The 19,294-nt window shown below is 42.7% G+C and overlaps 1 protein-coding gene across 2 annotated transcripts in view; it reads left to right on the top strand.

The window, feature by feature from the left end:
- Positions 1–19,294, top strand: part of SEMA5B (semaphorin 5B) — a 295,761-nt gene that overhangs the window by 159,930 nt on the left and 116,537 nt on the right. For both annotated transcript variants that reach the window (XM_068138997.1, XM_068138998.1), the window contains exon 4: positions 6,032–6,131. In XM_068138997.1, coding sequence (XP_067995098.1) covers positions 6,032–6,131 — 100 coding nt within the window. The remainder of the gene's footprint in view (positions 1–6,031; positions 6,132–19,294) is intronic.

Genomic DNA, 19,294 nt, shown 5'->3' with positions numbered 1-19,294 from the left:
ATCATTGGCCAGGATAGGATGAATTGATTGGGCAGGAAATAAGGTAGAAACGTGACTAGAAGATGAAGATTGCTAGAAAATAAAGCATGAGTGAGAGAGGAGTTGTAGGGTCAGAGGGATAAACTGAATGAAACCATGAAAATGAGACAATTGGAAGAACATCTGAGTTGGATTTGGGTATTGAGGGGAGAGAGAAAGAAACTGCTTGGTTTGGCCCATTTTGTAGCAGTGAGTGTACTCTGCCAACAGCCTTCTGAGTCCTCATAACTATGAGTAGAGATCAGAGATTAAAGAAGGCATTAAAGGTAGAAGTTGCAGCAGTTGGGATGAGGAATATTTAGTGTACAATTAAAAGATTTCAACACATCTGGTTAAAAGAAGAGAGAATACCAGTAATGAGGTGGAGGTGGTGATGGGAAGACAAGACAGCAGGGTGATATGTATGTGTAGGAGGACTTCTGGGATAAAGCCAGCTTGATTTTTTTTTGGCCTCATGAGTAAAGTTGAGCTCTGAGTGCTGATACATTTGTTTGCTCAGCTCTGCCCTCGCAGTAAAAGATTTCTCCTTCTTCTGATAAATTTGCTGAATTGCAGAGTGGTTTTGTGTTCTGGAGGCTACTTTTAAGTTTCAGCATGGTGTAGGAAAGAAAATTATTTTCCAAAGACTACTGCACTGACTTGTGGTATGACCTACAACACAGAACTAAAACTTAAAATGAAGCTGATATGAAATGATCATGATTCATTGTAGGTCTCATAAAGATAATGCTGTAATTTTACTTTAACTTCTCTACATTCTTGGAAGTGTCCACACTTGCTGCATTTTAGAAGACAGGTGGTAACATGGGTAGCATTAGTCTTCTGAGCTTTTGTTACAGCGTTGTTTCCTTTGTCTCTGATGAGTTCTGGTCAGTGACCCACACAGAATGAAAACTGTGGCCTCAGTCTTAGCAGACAACTACTTTGTGAAAAATTTTCTGAATACTGAGGATAATTGAACCATAGAATACTTTATTCTGGAAAAGACCCCTAAGATCATTAATTCCAGCCATTACCTTAACCATGTCCCTAAGCACCATGTGTATATGTCTTTTATATACCTCCAAACAGAGACAGTCTGATATAGTAGAGCTGATTCTGAAAAGAGCATTTCATCAGTCTATATCAAGAAACAGCCTGCGACCTTACCTTATGTTACAAGTGATTTGCCTTTGTTGGTCATGGTTGGGATCCAACAGTGAGAGTCCTTCAGGCTAGTGGGTGGTCTGGAAAGATCTAAGTGGTTGGCTACTCGCAAACTGAAGTATCTGCCAGTCACTAAGTATGGTTTGCTCTGTGGCAGAACTGGAGCAAAACAAAAGGGGAGAAGATTGTACAGTTACAAAAGTTACGGCTGTTATCTGGGCCTTCCCAGAAATGCTGAAATACTCACACAGAGTAATTAAGCATGCCATGAAAGAGTAAGCTGAGTTGAGATGACTTATAAGAGACCATACTGAGGGAATAAGGGAAGCACTCAGTGTGTGGTGAAGTTGACACTGCACAAAAGTAGGGCTAAATATCTTTAGAGCAGATATTTATTCCTGTGGAGTTTGGTGGGCCACAAGTGCTGTATGTGTGCTCCATTGCACAAACCTTTGCTATCGAATCAGCTTGTTTTGCAGGGACTTCATGCAATGTGGGTTGTTCAGGTTATCTCTTCAAGAATGGGGTCCCTCTGAATCCTCTGCTTCAAATTCTCTGTCTTCTTCCCTTACAGATTTTTAATGATATTTTGGAAGCTTTTCTGTGCAATCCCAGGATAACAGCATGGTTAGATAGGAGCATGGTTAAGTTTGTATACGTGGGTGTACCCTTACTTTGCACAAAGAATCCACGGTCCTAATTAGTTTGCTTTTTTTTTTGCTCCAGACTAAGAAATCTGTGCTGATTCTTTTTCTGGAAGAGATGTTCTTAAATAACACAGCAGTTAGCTGTCCTCTATGCACCCAGCAATGGCTTTGCAATTTCAAGGCATGGACATTTAACCTCCCTGCTCTTGTGTGATGTGTGCTGGATGGACAAAGCTGTTACAGCCTGCTGGAGGTGGGAGCTACAGAGGGTTTCAAGTGAGATGAAGCAGGAAATGCTGTCCTTCAAACAGGGAAGTCTAACTCAGTGTTTACATAATTCTTTCCTCCAAAAAACACAGTGTAAGGGTGAGGTGGGGAGCAGCTGGTTTTGAGATGAAGGCTCAAGTATTACCAGGTTTACCACATCTTTAGAAGCTGATCCAAAACCCATCAAGCTCAGTGGAAAAGGGCCAATGATTTGAAGAGCCTCTGGATCAGGCCCTTAAACCCAGCTCCTGCAATTTGGCACGCTGTCCTTTGTGCAGCTGACTAATCTTTGTCCCAGTCCTGTACTCTCAGGAAGCTGGTGCAGAGCAGTACACTGTCATGCTGCAGGGACCACCCTCTGAAATGGCAGAGGGCCTCTTTTCTTGTGCCTGCATAATAGCCTGAGCCCAGCTGTGTCTGCAGACTTACATTTCCTGTGGAGCTCTGTCTTCTTTGCAGCTGGATACCTGAACCACCTTGAGCTGTGGAGGGACTTGCAGAGCTTTAGAGGTTCTAAATCAGATGTCTGGCGATGGATGGTGGTGGAAACTATTAAACTTTTGTTCGTTGGTCCTCATGTGGAGGAAGTGAGAGCATGGATCTTTAACCCCCTGGAAATGATTACAGATGAGAAGCACAAAGGAAGCCTTGATGAACATTTTGCCCCTAAGCCATGTGGTTCCTAGCTTTCCGGCTCCTGCTGCCGACATGCAAAGCCAGGACCTTGGGTTTTAATTTTTCATACTGTTTTTAAATAGATACTTTTGCAAATGTAAACATGCCCCAGCACTGAAGGTTTCCAGCCAAATTAAAGAGTCAGCACTGGAAAAATCAGCCTACTCAGAAAGGTCAAATACGAGCAAACACTGGAGTTCATTGGGTCCATGTGTGTAAACTTCAGCTAATATGGGATAGACCCAGAGCAGCACTTACCTTGCAGAGCTGAGTTAGTTTCAGAAGGAGAGGCTGGAACTGTCTTCAGGGATGCCTGTGGTCTGAGCAATAGGATTGAATGTGTAGAATGAAAAGAGACCCATGTTCTAACTCATGGTTGGATTTCCATTCTACTTTATCCCTTCCTTCTTAAGAGGCAAAAAAGAAGGTTGGGAAGGAAAATGTGACATTTGGCATTGATTCTGACAGTTCACATTCAGATATTCTTATCTGGGACCATGCTGGGCTTAATAATCTCCAACTACATGCCTATAAAAGCTTAATTTTACTATAAGGATGCATGCCTTGCAGCCTTTAATTTAATAACCGGGAAGGGTTTCTTAATAAGTTGTACCACCTGCAGTAGTAATAGAAATCAAGACATTGCCTGTTATTTCTTGGGGTAGATAGACTTTTCAGCCAACATAGAAAGATTCAAGCCACCTGCTGCCTTTAATTCTTTTAAAATTATTTTTACCTGTAATTTATCAGATCTTGTCATTAAAAGGAAGAACTGATGAGTGTAGCTCTCTGAAGTGAGGAGCTCTTGCTTAGAGTAGCAGATGAAGAAATGTTCGTCCTGCTACTGCAATGTAATAGTGGGTTAGTTGGTAGGAAAGAGTTGGTAGGAGAGGAGGTAAAATGACAAGAAAAATTGTGGCCTAAAAGCAGGATCCTTAAAAGGTGTCATCATTATATAGCAATCCCCTAATCCCACCCCCGTCAGCCAACAGAAATGCCAGGAGATCTGTAGCACATGTCAGCAGGCTAACCTGCCTGAAGGTGTTATTGGTGCTGCTTCTGCTGCTTGACTCAGAAATGTCTCTGCAGCTTAAGAGCTACAGGAAAAGAAGACAGACGCCCGTTGGTTAGGAGAATGCCAGAGGTGGAACTGCAGTGCCTCCTTGGTGCTAATACATCATTAAGGGTCCCAGAGGAGTGTAGGAGGTGGAGATGCTTGAAGGTTAGATGGGCTGAGTTATTCCTTAACTCATGCCTTTTCGTTGAAGAGCAGAGGAGGTACATGTGTTGTGTGTGGTTACGCAGTGTGACAGGAATGCTGAGAAGAGCTGGAAGTCTCCTGCTGCTGACAACAGGGTTTTTAGGTTGTGAGGATGAAGGTGTCATTGTGTGAGAGGCCCTGGAAGCATCCAGTTAGGGGGAGCAGGGTACCAGGCTTGATGGTGTCCAGCTCCATGGTGAATGGGATTAGGAGCTGCTATGGAGTGTGGTGGCAAACAAGGCAGAGGCAAAAGCTCCATGACAAGGGTGTCTTTTGCAGGATAAGTGGAGTGTAGAGACTTTTATAGAGTTGTCACATCATTTAGGTTGAAACAATCCTTTAAGATCATTGAGTCCAACCATTATAAGTGTTTTCTTAACGTTTTAATAAGGGAAGGGCTTGATTATCTTTTGTTTGTCTCTGCTGGGAGAAGGGACTCAAAACTGCTCAACAAATATCACTGTGTCAAAGGCTTTAACCCCTTGCACATCTGGAATCCTGCAAAGCGTGCCAAGACACCCAAGGCCTTAATAAGATTCCTCATCATCATTGTGATTTTATTGCTGTGGAAAGGAGAACTAATGTCTACAACAAAACATTCAGACTTGACTGCCTTCAGTGAGACTTCTCAATTTGTCATTGGGGTTATAAAATTACAATGGAACATATTTTCCCAAAGCTCTTTTGAACTAAACTGAACTGCATCATTATTGTTATGAGTCATGAGGTCATTGGTGTGGGTATTGGTATCCTGTTGGCATGAGACCAGAAGATACCACCTTTCATGTTGAACCTCCTGAACCTTCAATACCCAGTCCTTGAATGAGGCAGGCATACTTGTCAACAGGTCACAGAAGGATTGCAGATATATTGATTTGGTCTTACTTGTTCCTTTCTCCCTCTGATACCTGGTGTGCTCCATGTATTTAACAGCCAGAACAGTTAGTAGCTGGAAAGTAGCCAGAAGTAAATTCCCAAGAGAAGTCCTCATTATAAACCTGATGACCTTCTGACTCATATGTATGAATCTATCCCTGCTTTTTTTTGTGCAGTAAAAGTGCAAGCTGAGGCTGAAATTCTGTGATATGCGATACATACAAGGTCAAAGTTGGTAACTGTATCGAGAGCTAGGATTTCGTGAATACCCTAGCATCAGGCCTGAGAGTTATTCAACTTTTTCTCTAAACAGGTGTATTTGTTATTACATCAGGACTATCTGCCCTAGATCTTTCAACTAATGTGTTAATATATATAGCTTCTGGGAGTGTTTTGTCTGCACGATGAGCATAGCATAGCCAAATCTACTGCTTTGCATTTAACCTGTGTGATTGCACTTTGGACAATTGCCTAGATTGGCAAGTCCAAGCTACCTGATAGAGCCAGTCTCAAGTTTGTGCAATCTCTCAGCCACAAATATGCTGTGATGACTACCCTATGCTCCCCATCAAAATTAAAGAAGGATATAACTGATAGGGATTCCAGATGTTAGGTAAAGTAAAACTTAGAAGAGAACCTAAAACCTGAAAGAGAAGGTAAAACTTGTCATGGGAGCATTCAGGTCTTCAGTGCAGGTCACTTCTACTCTAACTTTGATTTCGATCAGTTGACCCCACCTTCTCTTTCTGGAGGGCAGCAGAGAAAGCAAGAGTATGGTGGTCTTTTGGCAGGCAATCAAGTCCCTTTACACCACAACCTTGGGACTGAAGCTGGTTCCCCATTTTTAACATGAGCAAAATTGAGCTGCTGTTGCCTCTGAAACCAAGGCTGACACTCCCATCTCAGATGTGAAAATAGCTGCTGAGACAGCCCTGCGTTTGTGTGCGGGCTTTTGCACGTTCTGCAGAGAATCAGAATAAATAGAATCCCTTTAAATAGATTATTAATTAGCCTTCCCTTGACAGATAACTCGGCATGAAACCCATTTAGTGGATGTCTGGGTGAACTCACTGCTTCTGGAGATGCTTTATTGTTTTTTGCTTTCTCATTTTCTTTGCAGATCTGAAGCCCTGGGTGTCGAATTTCACCTATCCAGGTGTGCATGACTTTTCGCAGCTTGCACTGGATGCCAACAGGAACCAGCTCATTGTGGGAGCAAGGTAAAGTACATTTTAATTAGTCCAGGTTTGCCATTCAGGCTCTTTCCCTTCAGGTTGTGTCTTCAGAGGAGAGTGTGCTTCCAGCTAATGTGGCCAGTCTCCCCCTGAATAAGAAAGCTGTAGTCTATATAGAGGGATTTAGACTCCTAGTATATTTGTAAAGAAGAGAAAATGACTAGATTAAAACACCAACAACAAACCACACAAATAAAAAATACCACCAAACCCACAAAAACCCCCAAAACCGAAACACAAAACCAAACCAACCAACAAAAAACCCAAAAGCAATCAAAATGACTGGTTGATGAAGCAGAATGCTGGCATCTCCCTCAATATCATGAGTGTTAGAAGAGTTACAGTAAATCATTCTGCATCATCACAGTATCACAGTATCACCAAGGTTGGAAGAGACCTCAAAGATCATCAAGTCCAACCTATCACCCAAGACCTCATGACTAGACCATGGCACCAAGTGCCACGTCCAATCCCCTCTTGAACACCTCCAGGGATGGTGACTCCACCACCTCCCTGGGCAGCACATTCCAATGGTGAATGACTCTCTCAGTGAAAAACTTTCTTCTCACCTCGAGCCTAAACTTCCCCTGGTGCAGCTTGAGACTGTGTCCCCTTGTTCTGGTTCTGGTTGCCTGGGAGAAGAGACCAACCCCTTCCTGGCTACAGCCACCCTTCAGGTAGTTGTAGTGAGCAATGAGGTCTCCCTTTGAGCCTCCCCTTCTCCAGGCTAAACAACCCCATCATCCCTCTTCCAGCAGAGTATTTGACTTTGTGGTTTGTTTGCCATGGCCAGACTCTCCCTGTGTAACCAGGTTCATCTATATACTATTGCATAAGTTGCAGAGGCAATGTAAATTATTGTTTTATTCTCTCTTAGAATTCACTCCACAACCTGCTCCCTTCACCTTGCTGATGCAGCCAAATCCTCACCTAATGCATTTTGGTGCAACTCTGTTGTTGTGGCTTACCGTGTATAATTAGCACGTATTTTCCTTTATTTTTAAACCTTATTTTTATTCAGGATGCTGTAACATGAGGGTGGAAACACACAAGATGAGGATAGGGAAGCTCTAACAAATTTAGAGCTGAATTTGCAGCAGGGAAAAGAGCTATGGTTCAGTGAAATAATACATGTCAGGAGTGGTTGAATCATGAGCCCCAAGAGCAACTATTTTTTATAATATAATAAACAGATAAGACAACCCAAACAGAAAAGACTAAGCATGGTCCAACAAATCAGTTTAAGTATAACATTTAGAATCAGATAACATTGTGGTAGCAGTCTCTACTGTTAATGAAAATGGAGGGAGAGACTGCTTTCTTCCCAGGTTATTCAGCTGTAGAGGACAGGAAGGTGAGGAGTAGAGCTGGAAGAACTCATGATAGGAACAAGATGTGTAGCAGAGGGAGACGGCTGAAGTGGGATTTAATATATGCTTTCTGTGTGTATATTTGTGCAGTAAATAATAACTCTTACCTTCTTCTAGCTGTTCAAATTGCCATAGGCCCTCCTGCTTTTCATACAGAAACATTTTACTTTCCAAAGCGTGGCTTTACCTGTGCTGGAATCCTTAACCGGCAATTATTAATATTTATTACATCAGAAGAGCAGTGCTTTGGGGATGGCTATGAACAGTGCCTTCCGCCAGGCATTGCGCAAACACAGGCACGTTGCTCTGAGGAATTTATGGTTTACATAATTCAGCTGCACAGCAGGTTCCCCCCATGCAGATGCTGCTAATGCTGACACACTTCACTCCCGCTCAAACCCCAGCAACACTCTGTCCTTTGTCTCTGCAAGAGTTCATATGAGTGTGGTTAGGCACGAGCCCACAAAATCATCATAAACAGGGGCATAACAGCAAATTTGGCTTCCCACTGGAAGTACAATATGTAGCAATATAGTGCCTCATGAGGAAGCACTAACACATCTTTATAGAATTTGCTTGGAAAAGTCAGTTTTCATGAAGCTCTACCCATCTGACTGGGAGACTGAAAGGTTTGATGGTGACACACAGCTGTGATGAGCAATTCTTGGTAGAGTTAATGAAGAGTTAATTTCCCAGAGCAGGTGGGAGACAGGCTTGGTGTGGAGGAAGTCAGGAGTGCTGAGCCCTTTCCCTCTTCACAGTATCACAGTATCACCAAGGTTGGAATAGACCTCAAAGATCATCAAGTCCAACCTGTCACCACAGACCTCATGACTAGACCATGGCACCAAGTGCCATGTCCAATCCCCTCTTCACCATCTAATTTCCACCCTGGGTGATGTGACAGGGAGAAGTTCATGAACATAGGGCTGTGGATGCAGTTCTTAGTGCAGCACAGCTCTAGGCATGATGAGCTCCTGAAACTGTGCCAGAGAAATGGGAAGGGGAAGTAAAGCCTTTTCTGTTCCCCCCTTCTAAGATAAATCCACACCTTGTTCTGGACTATTTTTAGGGGGTGATTTTTTGAGTCATTAGTTGCTCGTGCACCATCTGCTTGAATTTGCAAATGAAACAATACCTCAAAAGAGATAGGAGCTGTCTCTATCCATCTCTATAGGGTGTAATTTATGAAACCTAAATTTAAATGTTAACCATGTTCAAATGTGCTACTGTAGATCATATTAGTAGTAATGCTATCTATTCTGGGGTTGTGGAAGGAGTTTAGGATCAGGGTGGAGTTTATAAGTACTCCCACTTCTCAATTTCCTGGTTAACATCATTCTCTTAGATGATAGCATTATAAATTATTTCAGCCTAGTTCTTTCTGTGTCTATTTAAAAGCAGTATGACCTCACTAAAGCATCTCTTTGGCTTAGTTTATTCTGTGTTTCAAAGCTTCACAGTAAATGCTTCCTAGAAGAAAAGAAGATTCTGGGGCTCACAGGGGTTTTTGGTTTCAGGAATTGGACACAGCGTGACTGAAACTGTAAGAGGTATTGAGGGCATGCCATGCAGACAGGGAGCTGGAATAACACAGACCTCAGAATCTCAAGCTTTATCCTTATCTGAGAGTCCTCTCCGAATGACTGGTGCTGTCTGAGTCCAAACCAGAGGAGTTTGATAACTCCACTGCACCAAACACCTGCCAAGTCCAAATCCTAGAAACAAAGGAATTAATTTCAAAAGCCCACCATGGTTTCTAAGCAACATATTTACTTGTCACATCGTTTGTAAAATCCAAACACTTGCAAGTAAGGATATGAATAGTTTGGAACATTGTAAATCTCACACTACCCATGTTATGAGACACATTTCATTAAGTACAAACCCACATATTGCAAAAATTCATAACCTTCATTTTGACTCATAGTTTGCATGTTTTGCTTTTGTTTTAAATGTAACATTAGTATTTTAATGTACTGTTTTTCTTCTGTGAATGAGTGATTGTTTTGCAATATTTGCTGCTTTTTTTTCAGCTCTTGAGCTCATGTGATTACTATTTGAGCTTATTTCAATGGGAGGGAAAACAAAATTCTAGATTTAATTATTACTGAGAAAGACAAAAAAAGAAGCTAGAAAATATGATTGCAATGGTGATTTCATTTGGGTGTTGGAGCAGCAGTACTCTCCTCTCTCACCTGTGCTGTAGGCAGTGTGCCCAGTCCCTGGGGAGAGTGGGTTTTGTGGAGGAAGTGCATAGTGTAGCACCTCCTTGAGAAGCCTTACTCCTCCAGACTAGCTTGTTACTGGCTGGGCAGAGATGGGAGCCAGTAAAGAAATTATGACATGAAAGACCCTGCTTGGAGTCAAGCCAAAAAGCATGCTTCACAAGACCTCCCTGGTGAGGAGAACATAAAAGGTTTAAAGGAGGATGGTTGAGACACTGTGTGACAATCTGGCACGACAGCAAGCTGAAGGGAAACAGCTTGGACAACAGGAGGATGGTACCCAAACAAATGGCTGCACAGAGAGTGGCTGAGAAGCCCTAAAGGAAGCATTTGACTTTTCCCAGAAGAAAACTGCAGGGGTGTCAGCTCAGGGCAGCAGCCTGCTGGGGTTGCGGATGTGAGACGCATGGCTATGAGAGTCGGCCATTCGCAGGGAGTGGAGGTGTTACTGTAGAAAACCCTCCAGAAAGCTTCATGACCAGAAGTCTTTGTAGTTCTGCCTGCCAAGAGGGCTGTCAGCTCCATCAGGAGATGGGAAGGGATGGTCTGACATGGCTGTTGCATGGGAAACTGTGGCTCCGGAAACCTTGTCACAAATAGCCGTTACCAAGAAGCGCCTGGAGGTAGAGGGTAGTGAGCAAAGGCTGCATCAAGGGACTCAAAATTGGCAAGTGAATTATATGTCATTCTGGACTGTCAGACTTCTCTGCAATAAATGTAAAGCTGCTAAGCTGGTGATGCAAGGCGGGATGCTTTAACAGCATGATTTTCATACTTGATTTAGAGTTGGACTGAATGTGCCTGTTAATGATAAGTAGATAGGTGTGAGAAAGGAGATACAGTTAGTTTGGGGAGCAGGGAAGGTGTGTATGAACTTTCAAGTGTTGTTTTAGGGGGAGCACAGCAACCAGGATGCCCTTCTTCCTGGCTATCATTGCTCCTGCCTGTACAAGCATTAAAACAACTCTGGATCACTCAGGCTTAGAAACTGAAGACTGAATGGAGTGACTGATGTCCCCAAGGAGTTGCTTCAAGTTGTAGCATGCAGAAATATGGCAAATTGTAAATATACTCTAGGACCCTCAACCAGCAGGTTTGGAACCCTGTGTTTATTGAAGGTCTCTAGTGTATGATAGATTAGTCTGTCAGACAGTAAGTTTCATGCAGATTCCTGGCTGAACGTAGGCTTTTTCCTTCCTGCTTGGCAGAAAGCTCCAGAGCACAGTAGTAAAACTCTCAAAACCTGTGCTGCTCGGAAAATATCACTCTTACCCTTGGGCACCTTCAATCCTGTCCAGATCTAGACTGCCACTGAACCCGGAAGAGAATAAGTCTCTGCAGATTATGTTACCAGTGAAAAAAACCCAAACACTACAAACCAACCAAACAACGATAAAACAAAACAAACCAAAAAACCAGCACCCAAAACATTTTGCAAGCCAGGAAATTCAGTGGCAGAAATCAGGTCAGAGTTGATCCACAGATTTAGAGTATCAGCATTCAGTCTAAACTCTGTCAAGAATACTTTCTGTTGCCAAATGATCAGAGCCCCTCCCCAGCATTAATCCTCACAGGGCTCCTGTGAGGCACAAAATCACAAATTTCACATTATAGATGGGAATGCAAAGCCCAGAGGGGTTAAGAACAAGCCTGCCCTGTGAAAAGACTGTGATGCTGAAATGGGAGTTGATAGATCTGGAAAGTACTGCAGGTCTGCACCTAACACAGCTATTCCTTCAGCAAGAACACACTTTCTGAAGTTATCAGTCAAAGTCTGCATAACTTCAGAGGTTTCTGCACTTGGCCCATGTGGACATAGCTGAAGCTCTTCTATGGACTTGCAGATGGGATTTGAACCCTTTCCTGTTGTATTTCCATATGGAAGATTAATCAGTTGTCCTCAGCCTTGTATCTCCAAAGAAGACATAAGTATTGAAAATGTTCATGAAAGCCTGTGAATCACACATTAGGACAATGGAACTTCAGCATGGCAGGTCATATATAGCATGAATTAATATGCAAATAACATTGACCACAATCAAATGGGCATAGTCAAAGGTTAAATAGTCCACAGATGTGTCCTGTTATCATCCAGGAATGTCATGCTATTTGTCCCTGATGATAGGATTTGACTTAGTACTTTCTGAGACAAATTGACTGAGCTGAGTTGCTGCCATTTCTGATGGCTTGCATTAGATCATACTGTCTTACACCAGCTTTACCCCCTCCTAAGTCACGTTTGGCTGAGAAATTACCTTGCCGGTTGAGGTATTAATGAGGACGTGAGCAAGCAAAGAGTATGATAATGTTTTTCATTATATCCAGATCATAGGAGGGTAGCTGTGAAAGCACTGTTTCAGAGAAACCCAGAAAACCAAATACCATCTTTTCCACTGTGATTTTTCCTGTCAGACAAAATAATGTTCTAATTGAAATTGCATCCTTGTATTGTGGACTGGAGAGGGGGGTGGACTTGATTATCTCGAAGGTCTTTTCCAGTCTGGTTTATTCTACTCTAATCTATTCAGGTAGCATGGTGATATGAGAAAAAGGGAGAGTCACTCTCTGAAATTAACAGAAACTTTGAAAGGAGCATTAGTGCTTTTTAAAGAAGCTGCCTGACTTGTATGGTAAAGAATATGATGAAGGTGAGAACCCTGTGATTAGACATTGCAGCTTGTTAAATCCATAATTGTGGGTGCGTAGTTTCTTTACCCAAGGAACAAAAGGGTGATTTAAAGTGCAGATTTTAACCTATCTGGTTGAGCTTGGGATAGTTTAGAAGGAGATTTCCCACTCTGATACTGTGCCAGGTGGATTCAGCTCAACCTTCTTCTAAGTGTGGAGGGGTGAAGCCTCACAGGCATGTCTAGTTCTTACCTATAGACTTTGCTTTCCTCTGTTGGTCTCCAAGGACTCTGAATTTGTCAAACTCCAAATCTGTGCTGTCCCTGACATACCCCATGGGGAGGAGGGAAAGAGCTATGGACAGGAAAGAACAGAAGGACAATTGTGTAATTGGAGGATTCTGGAACTTTGGATCTTGGCCCAAATTTTATTTAAAGTGTAATTTTTTATTTTCTTAGTTAAAATTTGTGTGTTTTCTTGGGCTCAGGATGTGAATTTTAAATAGCACAATAAATAAATCAAATCAAATGCTATGCTGAAGTATTGGCAGGTTGCTGGTTTGGTCCAATGCACAGAAGTCACAGATGTAGGAAAGCAAAGAGGCAGCTTTGCTCCAGGTGCTGTACATGGAGAAGAGGGTAAGGCAACAGCAGTCTCTAATCTGTCACCTTTGTTGGCAGAGAAAACAGATGGTTCTTCAAATTGCCTGTAAGGCAGTACCATCTACCTCTCTGAAAATTACCTCAGTGGTGTGGTGGTCTCTTCTTTTGCCCACCGTTGGAGGAACCAGGCTTTCAGATGACTTGTGGCTGGTGCCTGCACAGCCAGTGCTGTGAGAGACAGTCTTGGTGCAGCAGAGGCTGATAGGAAGCATCCTTGCAGAGTGAAATGCAGGCCTGACTGGAATAATATCTCATATTCCAGATAAAAAGAAAATTGGTGATATCCTATCAAAAGCAGCCACCCATGAGAGGCTCACTTGCTTCAGAATAATTAAGTTTGAAGATTATATTTCAGAGAGTGGCGCATGAGCAAACAGAAGGTCAGGATACTTTGGCAAAAGCATTTGAATCTTGGACCTACAGCATCACAGGATGGAGCTGCAGAGCAGTTTCCTTCTGCATTACTGGCAATACTCTCTCTTGCTCTGGTTAAGTTGGTGATATATTAGTTTTATATGGCAGGGCTCACCACAGTTACTCGTATATCACTTTATATCCAGATGTTTAGGTGCTAAGCCTACTGTTCTGTGCCACTGCAAAGGTATAAAAGCCACAAGAAAGAGAAGGGATTGCTTGGCAACAACGTAAGCTCACCAGCCAACTCTATCAGTATTTGCATGCAAGTCATATTGAACTCATCCAGAGTATGAGGAAAGCTTGACAGAACATAGCGTGTTTATCAGCCTAAGTAGGCAGCTGGGGGGCCTGCCAGGGAATATTTGAACGATAATCAGTGTGTCATAAGAGGAGGAGTTTTACTTATTGAAAGCACAACTTAAAGTAATGGGCAAATAGTTGCCCAGAGGTCCTGATGCAGCTCAGGGCCATATTTGAGGTGCTGGAAGTGCTCTGTGACTCTGCCAACTGCATGAGAGGGGGAGAGAAGAGCTGTCAGCCACATGTCAGGAGAGACTTGAGGTGGCATGTGGGATAATACATGAAGGTCTGAAAGATGGACTCTTCCAGGAAAACAGGAACAAACCCACATGCAGGCTTTGAAAATTTGGCTCAGTTTCCATCTCTGAGGTCTTGAAGAAACTCATCTAGTGAAACGGGGGGAGGGCAATGTGACCCAAGCAAGCAAACAAACAAAACCCACCCAACAACAAAGTTCACCCATGTTTTATAAATAAGTTCAAACAATTGCACACACACAAAAAAAATCCCACTCCCCATTCTGTGAAGTGTGTGTGTACTGCTACCCTCCAGAAAACATCTGCTTCAAGGTATCTCTGGAGTGCAGCAAACACTGTCATCCCCAAGGAGGTGGGAACATATTAGAGGGAGGCTTTGCCTCTCCTGCCGTGGGAAAGAGAAAGGCCAGAGACAGTAGAGCTAGTTTGCTGCTTCCCTTGCAAGCTGATGCAAGAGAGGATAAGGTTGCTTATCCACGTCCTGCTTCTCCTTCCCATGGCAGCAGCCATCTATACAGATTTCTGTATATCAGTATAGTCCAAGGATGTCACAGCTTTGCAGTTGTCCTGCATGTTCTGCATCTGCCTCTTTTGACTCTTCCTAGACCTGGCCCTGAGTCTGCAGCACTGAGTCTGAGCAGATCTGTGCCGTGCACCCTGTGCCACTGGAGTCGATGGTTGCTCTCCATTGGCTGGGATATAGAGGATTTGGTTTTCATCCCTGTTTTTACTGGGGAGTACTAAGTGGCCATCAATGGCAACCCAAAAACAGTAGCTAGGTTTCTGGCTTAATTTGGAAGCTGCTTAATCAGAATGATATGCTGCTTGCATAAGGAGCCTCTTCTAAATGGCTGCTCTGCTAGCTGTGTCTGGATTTATCAGCGAGGAATGTTGCTTTGGGAAAAGCAATTGCTCATACCGAAATGGCATCATATTCCTGTATACTGTTCAGTATGGTTCTCTGTTGAGCACCTATTGATTTTTAAGGAAGAATGATGTACCAGACAAGTTTTTCTTCAATAGAAACAACATTACTGGTGAATAAGAATCCAGCCTGCAAGGGAGATGCTGACTCTCCACCTTTTCTGCAGCATGTGTTGTCAAAGTCTTCAAATGAATCACTGGAATAGCATTTCTAAACTGATTGTCACATCACACTCTGGAACAGGCATGTAATTAACTCCTTCTGGGAGCAAAGGCCAGAAACACCTTCAGGAGCTGGGTTTCTCAGGGTGGTTGGCTAGTTCAGAATTGTGGATAACTGTATGAAAAGTTCAGCCATAGCTGGACCTGAATAGAGACACTGTGCATTAATCTAGCGTGAGATTTGGTAGTCAGGAGCCCTGGGGTCTGATCTCTATTCCATCATTGACTTGCTGTGTGCTTTGGAGAAGGTCATTTAACCTTTCTCTGGCTCATTTTCTCTATTAGTATAAAGGGGGAATGATACTAACCAGCTCCCAGGTTGCTGTGAAGCATACTAAACTGTGTTTGTCATGTACTGTGGAAGTGCAAAGTATATCTAAGGCCTCCAGGAGCAAAGATAGGAAGAACTGACAGGAGGTGCTGGCTCCTAGCCTGAGTCTCAGCCGCAGCACATGGCTTCCAGGAGTGCCAGAAGGGAGCATTAGCTTTGTCACATGCATAATTCTGTGTCTTGTTTTGTATCACCCAAAGGACCCTGTTCTGTTAATTATTTTTCTTATTAGCTACCCTGTGACAGTTCTGAGTCCCTCTTGCTGACCTGGCTCCTGATTGCAGCATAATTCCCCACCGAGGAGGGGAAGCAAAGAGGGCTGCTGAGCTTTTGTTTCTTTGCCCTGGGATCCAGGGATAGCATACATGAAAATGGACCAAAGCTGTGCCAGCGGAGGTTCAGACTGGACATTAGGAAGCATTTCTTTACTGAGAGGGTTGTCAAACACTGGAAGAGATAGCCTGCCCTGTAATCAAGAAGGGGTGATCTTCTCATGTCTACTATAAGGTGCAGACAAGTAGAAACATGTGAACAGGTGTGCATGTTTTGTAGTAATACAGACCAGTTGAGACAAGGCAACGTGTTGTTGGTTTCTGTGTGCATGTCAAAGTCTTGAGAGGTCCTGCTGGAGGTCAGCATTAGGGATCTTGTGGCTTCTGATTTGCTAGCAGGGGTTGTTCTGAAGCTCAGAGAGGTTGTCTTTCCTGGCTGGTGTGTATTGGAGTGGGACAGAGTTAGGAAGTGTAAACAAATCTCACTCATTTAAATTTAAAACAACCTGAAGTTAGAGTAGCCTTTCATTTACATCTGTTCAGTCCATTGGCTCCAGGGATGTTCCTCCTGATCTAGCACAGCAGAACTGAAAAGTGCGCTCTCCTTTAATTAGAAGGAAACACTTTTTAATTGGCCAGCATAGTGCTAACAGATGTAGTGTCTGAAAAGGACCAGAATGAGCATCTAAAGCATGTTGCAAGCCTTATAATTTTGAAACTCCTGAGAGTACAGTTCTCTAAGGAAGGGTCTCTGCTATTATTCAAACACTCTTGCTATGTGACTTCCCATTGGAAAGCATTAATTTGCCTTGTAGCTCTGTTGCTCAGTGGCATCCTAGAAATACTTTGCCTTGGCTGTAAATTGTTTCAAGGCCAGGCAATGTGTGAACAAGCGTGTGGGCATCATGTTAGAAAGTTCATCCAAGGTGTGCTTGGCTATATGGAATAAACACTTAATAAACAGCTTTGGCTTGGGAATGTCATGGCAAGCAGATTTAAATGACTATATTCTTCCACCCTTTTTTGAAACACTTCTCAGCTGCTATTTTGGTATGTATGCTTTGTGGTACCAGGCACAGTGAGCACTTAATCATTTTACAAGGCAGCCAAATACAAATTACAAAGCCAATTAACAAATACTTTCATCTACAGGATTTATACTACAGCTTGGCTTTTTTCATACACAGACTAGCATAGAGGGCCCAGTTTGGGAAAGTAATTCAACATCTACCCAATTTTCATTAGTGCAAATGGCACTTCAGCACCAGTGTGCCCCAGCTCTGGGGGCAAGTTATTCTCCTAACCAGGGCTTAGACTAATGGACCAGGAGACCAACTCCTGGTTGTGCTGCAGATATGTTCTGTAATGTTGGCTGAGTTGCTCAATCTGTGCTTTAAATGTAAATGAGAACAATGTCTCTTTTTTCACTCTTCTGTATATATTCAGATGGCAAATTCTTCAAGACTGGATTGTGAGAGCAGGAAGGTCTTTACAGCAGCTACCTTCATATGTTTGAGCTGAGGGATAATACCCTCCTGCAGTCAAAGGTGACAGAGGATGTACCCTCAGGTTGTTTAAATAGGCATCTGCCATGAATCAATCTCCAGAGGAAGAACCATCAACCCACTTCATGTCTTAACAAAACCACAGTCTTGGCTGAGACTCAAACTGTTACTGTTTAACATGGCCATTTTCAGGAAATTCACTGATGTTCATGAATAATAAGGTTAGTAGTAATAATAATTAGCAGTTTGAGGCACCTTGCAATTCTGTAATACCATTTGTCCCAGAGTTACTTAGATGAGTTTAGTCACTTGCTTTGGAGATGAAGTGCAGCCATCTCTGGGATGAAACAAAGGTTGTGTTTTAATACCATAGAGTGATGTGGTATGACTTATTGGGACAGAAAGTGAGTAAGAAGGCTGACCTATCCCTCCGTGTTTGTGTACCACCTTTTTATACAGGAGAAAGAGATTGTTAGAATAGGTGGTTGAACCAGACAATCACTCTCCTGGCCTTGTTCTGATGGGTTTAATTTAAGAGGGAACAGAATTAGCCAGTGCTCACTTACAAGACAAAATGGGAGAAAAAGAGAAGACCACAAAGACACCTCATCCATTCATGCAGAAATCTCAGTGTTCTCATTTATTTCTTAATCCTACTCTTTCAGTTGCTTTAAATTATAGTTCACCAAGGTATTAAACCGACATAACTTCAAACACAAGCAGAAAAAAAGACACAAATGGGGCAATTCCAGGTACAATAAACCGTGCCTGTCATTCAGGGACCTTGCTCATTCTTAGACTGCAATTGCAGTTAAAATGTAATTCATAAAAATGGCACAGTCATATTCAGCAGATTTTTCCCCCTGGCTTTTTACTCCTGGTATGGCTTTGCAGAACAACTATTCTTAATGGAGCACGTTATTAATTAAGGATTAGTCCGTTCTAGCTGAGCAGGTCAACTATGAGTCTGGAGGTGTCTCTGGTAGCCTGGTCTGACACCAATGTTCATATCACTGCTGATAAGATGTGAGAAGGATCAAACAAACAAAAAGAAACTGCCAGTGGCTGTGCAGACAGCAAGTGTGGGAAGCTGATGAAAAATGTAGGGAAACCCTCATTTCTGTAAGAAAGCCACAAGGTCAGAGTTAGAGAGCTGAGGTCAGTACGAAGGCTGTGTAAGATCATAGTGCTAGCCCCATTAGTACTCCATTCCACCCTGGTTTAGGTCTCAGCCACTCAAGGAATATCTCTGCTAATGCTTTGTCCAGGTGCTGTGCAGCAGTCACTAAGAGGAAAGAGACTGGTTTTATTTAAATGGACACTGTTCCTGTCTGCTTCTGTTTTGGCTGAGTGTAATGAAAATTGTGCCCTTTAGATATGTCTCTTCCATTAAAGATATTTTGGTTAAATTTGCTCTGCAGTGCTATCAGGGAAAGAAACCTAATATTAAAAATTATTAGTCAGTCAAACTGTCCAGCTTTTCACAAAACTAAAACAAGGAGGTGAAATCTGCATTATAAGACTTCCAAAATCAATGCATTTAAATAGCATGCTTAACAACAGGAGAGCAACTTCAAGTCTTCAGTTATGAGAACTTTCTCCTTAGGGTGTTGTAAGATTGGAGGCCAGTGACATGCTTAACTTTTCCAGGAGAAGGCTTTAGTTCAAGGCAGTTGATGTGTTGAAGTTGCATTAATATTTTGGTGAGAGTAGCATGTGCTTTTCTAAGGGAGACGTCAGGCTAGTCACTGGATGAGAATTTATCTCCAGTTTGAAATTTTAGCTCTGTGTAAGCTTAGTGTCTCTGGTCTGCTGCATGTGCCTGCAGAATGGAATATTTAAGTCTAAAGAATTAATAACAAATTGCTTGGCAAAGTATGCAGCCCTTTGAGACAGAATAGGCTTTCAGACTGTACAAAAGAGCTGACGAACTTCCAGTGATAGGATTAGGAGAGAAGATGGAGATGTTGAGTGTGAAGGTACATATTGCTGATTTATTTTTTCCAGATATTGCTGATGGGTCTTATCCTTA

The sequence above is a fragment of the Melanerpes formicivorus genome, unplaced genomic scaffold, assembly GCF_026170545.1.
Source record: "Melanerpes formicivorus ecotype bairdi unplaced genomic scaffold, bMelFor1.0.p_v2 SCAF_5, whole genome shotgun sequence".
Classification (NCBI taxonomy): Eukaryota; Metazoa; Chordata; class Aves; order Piciformes; family Picidae; genus Melanerpes; species Melanerpes formicivorus.
This window is presented reverse-complemented; position numbering and strand designations above follow the sequence as displayed.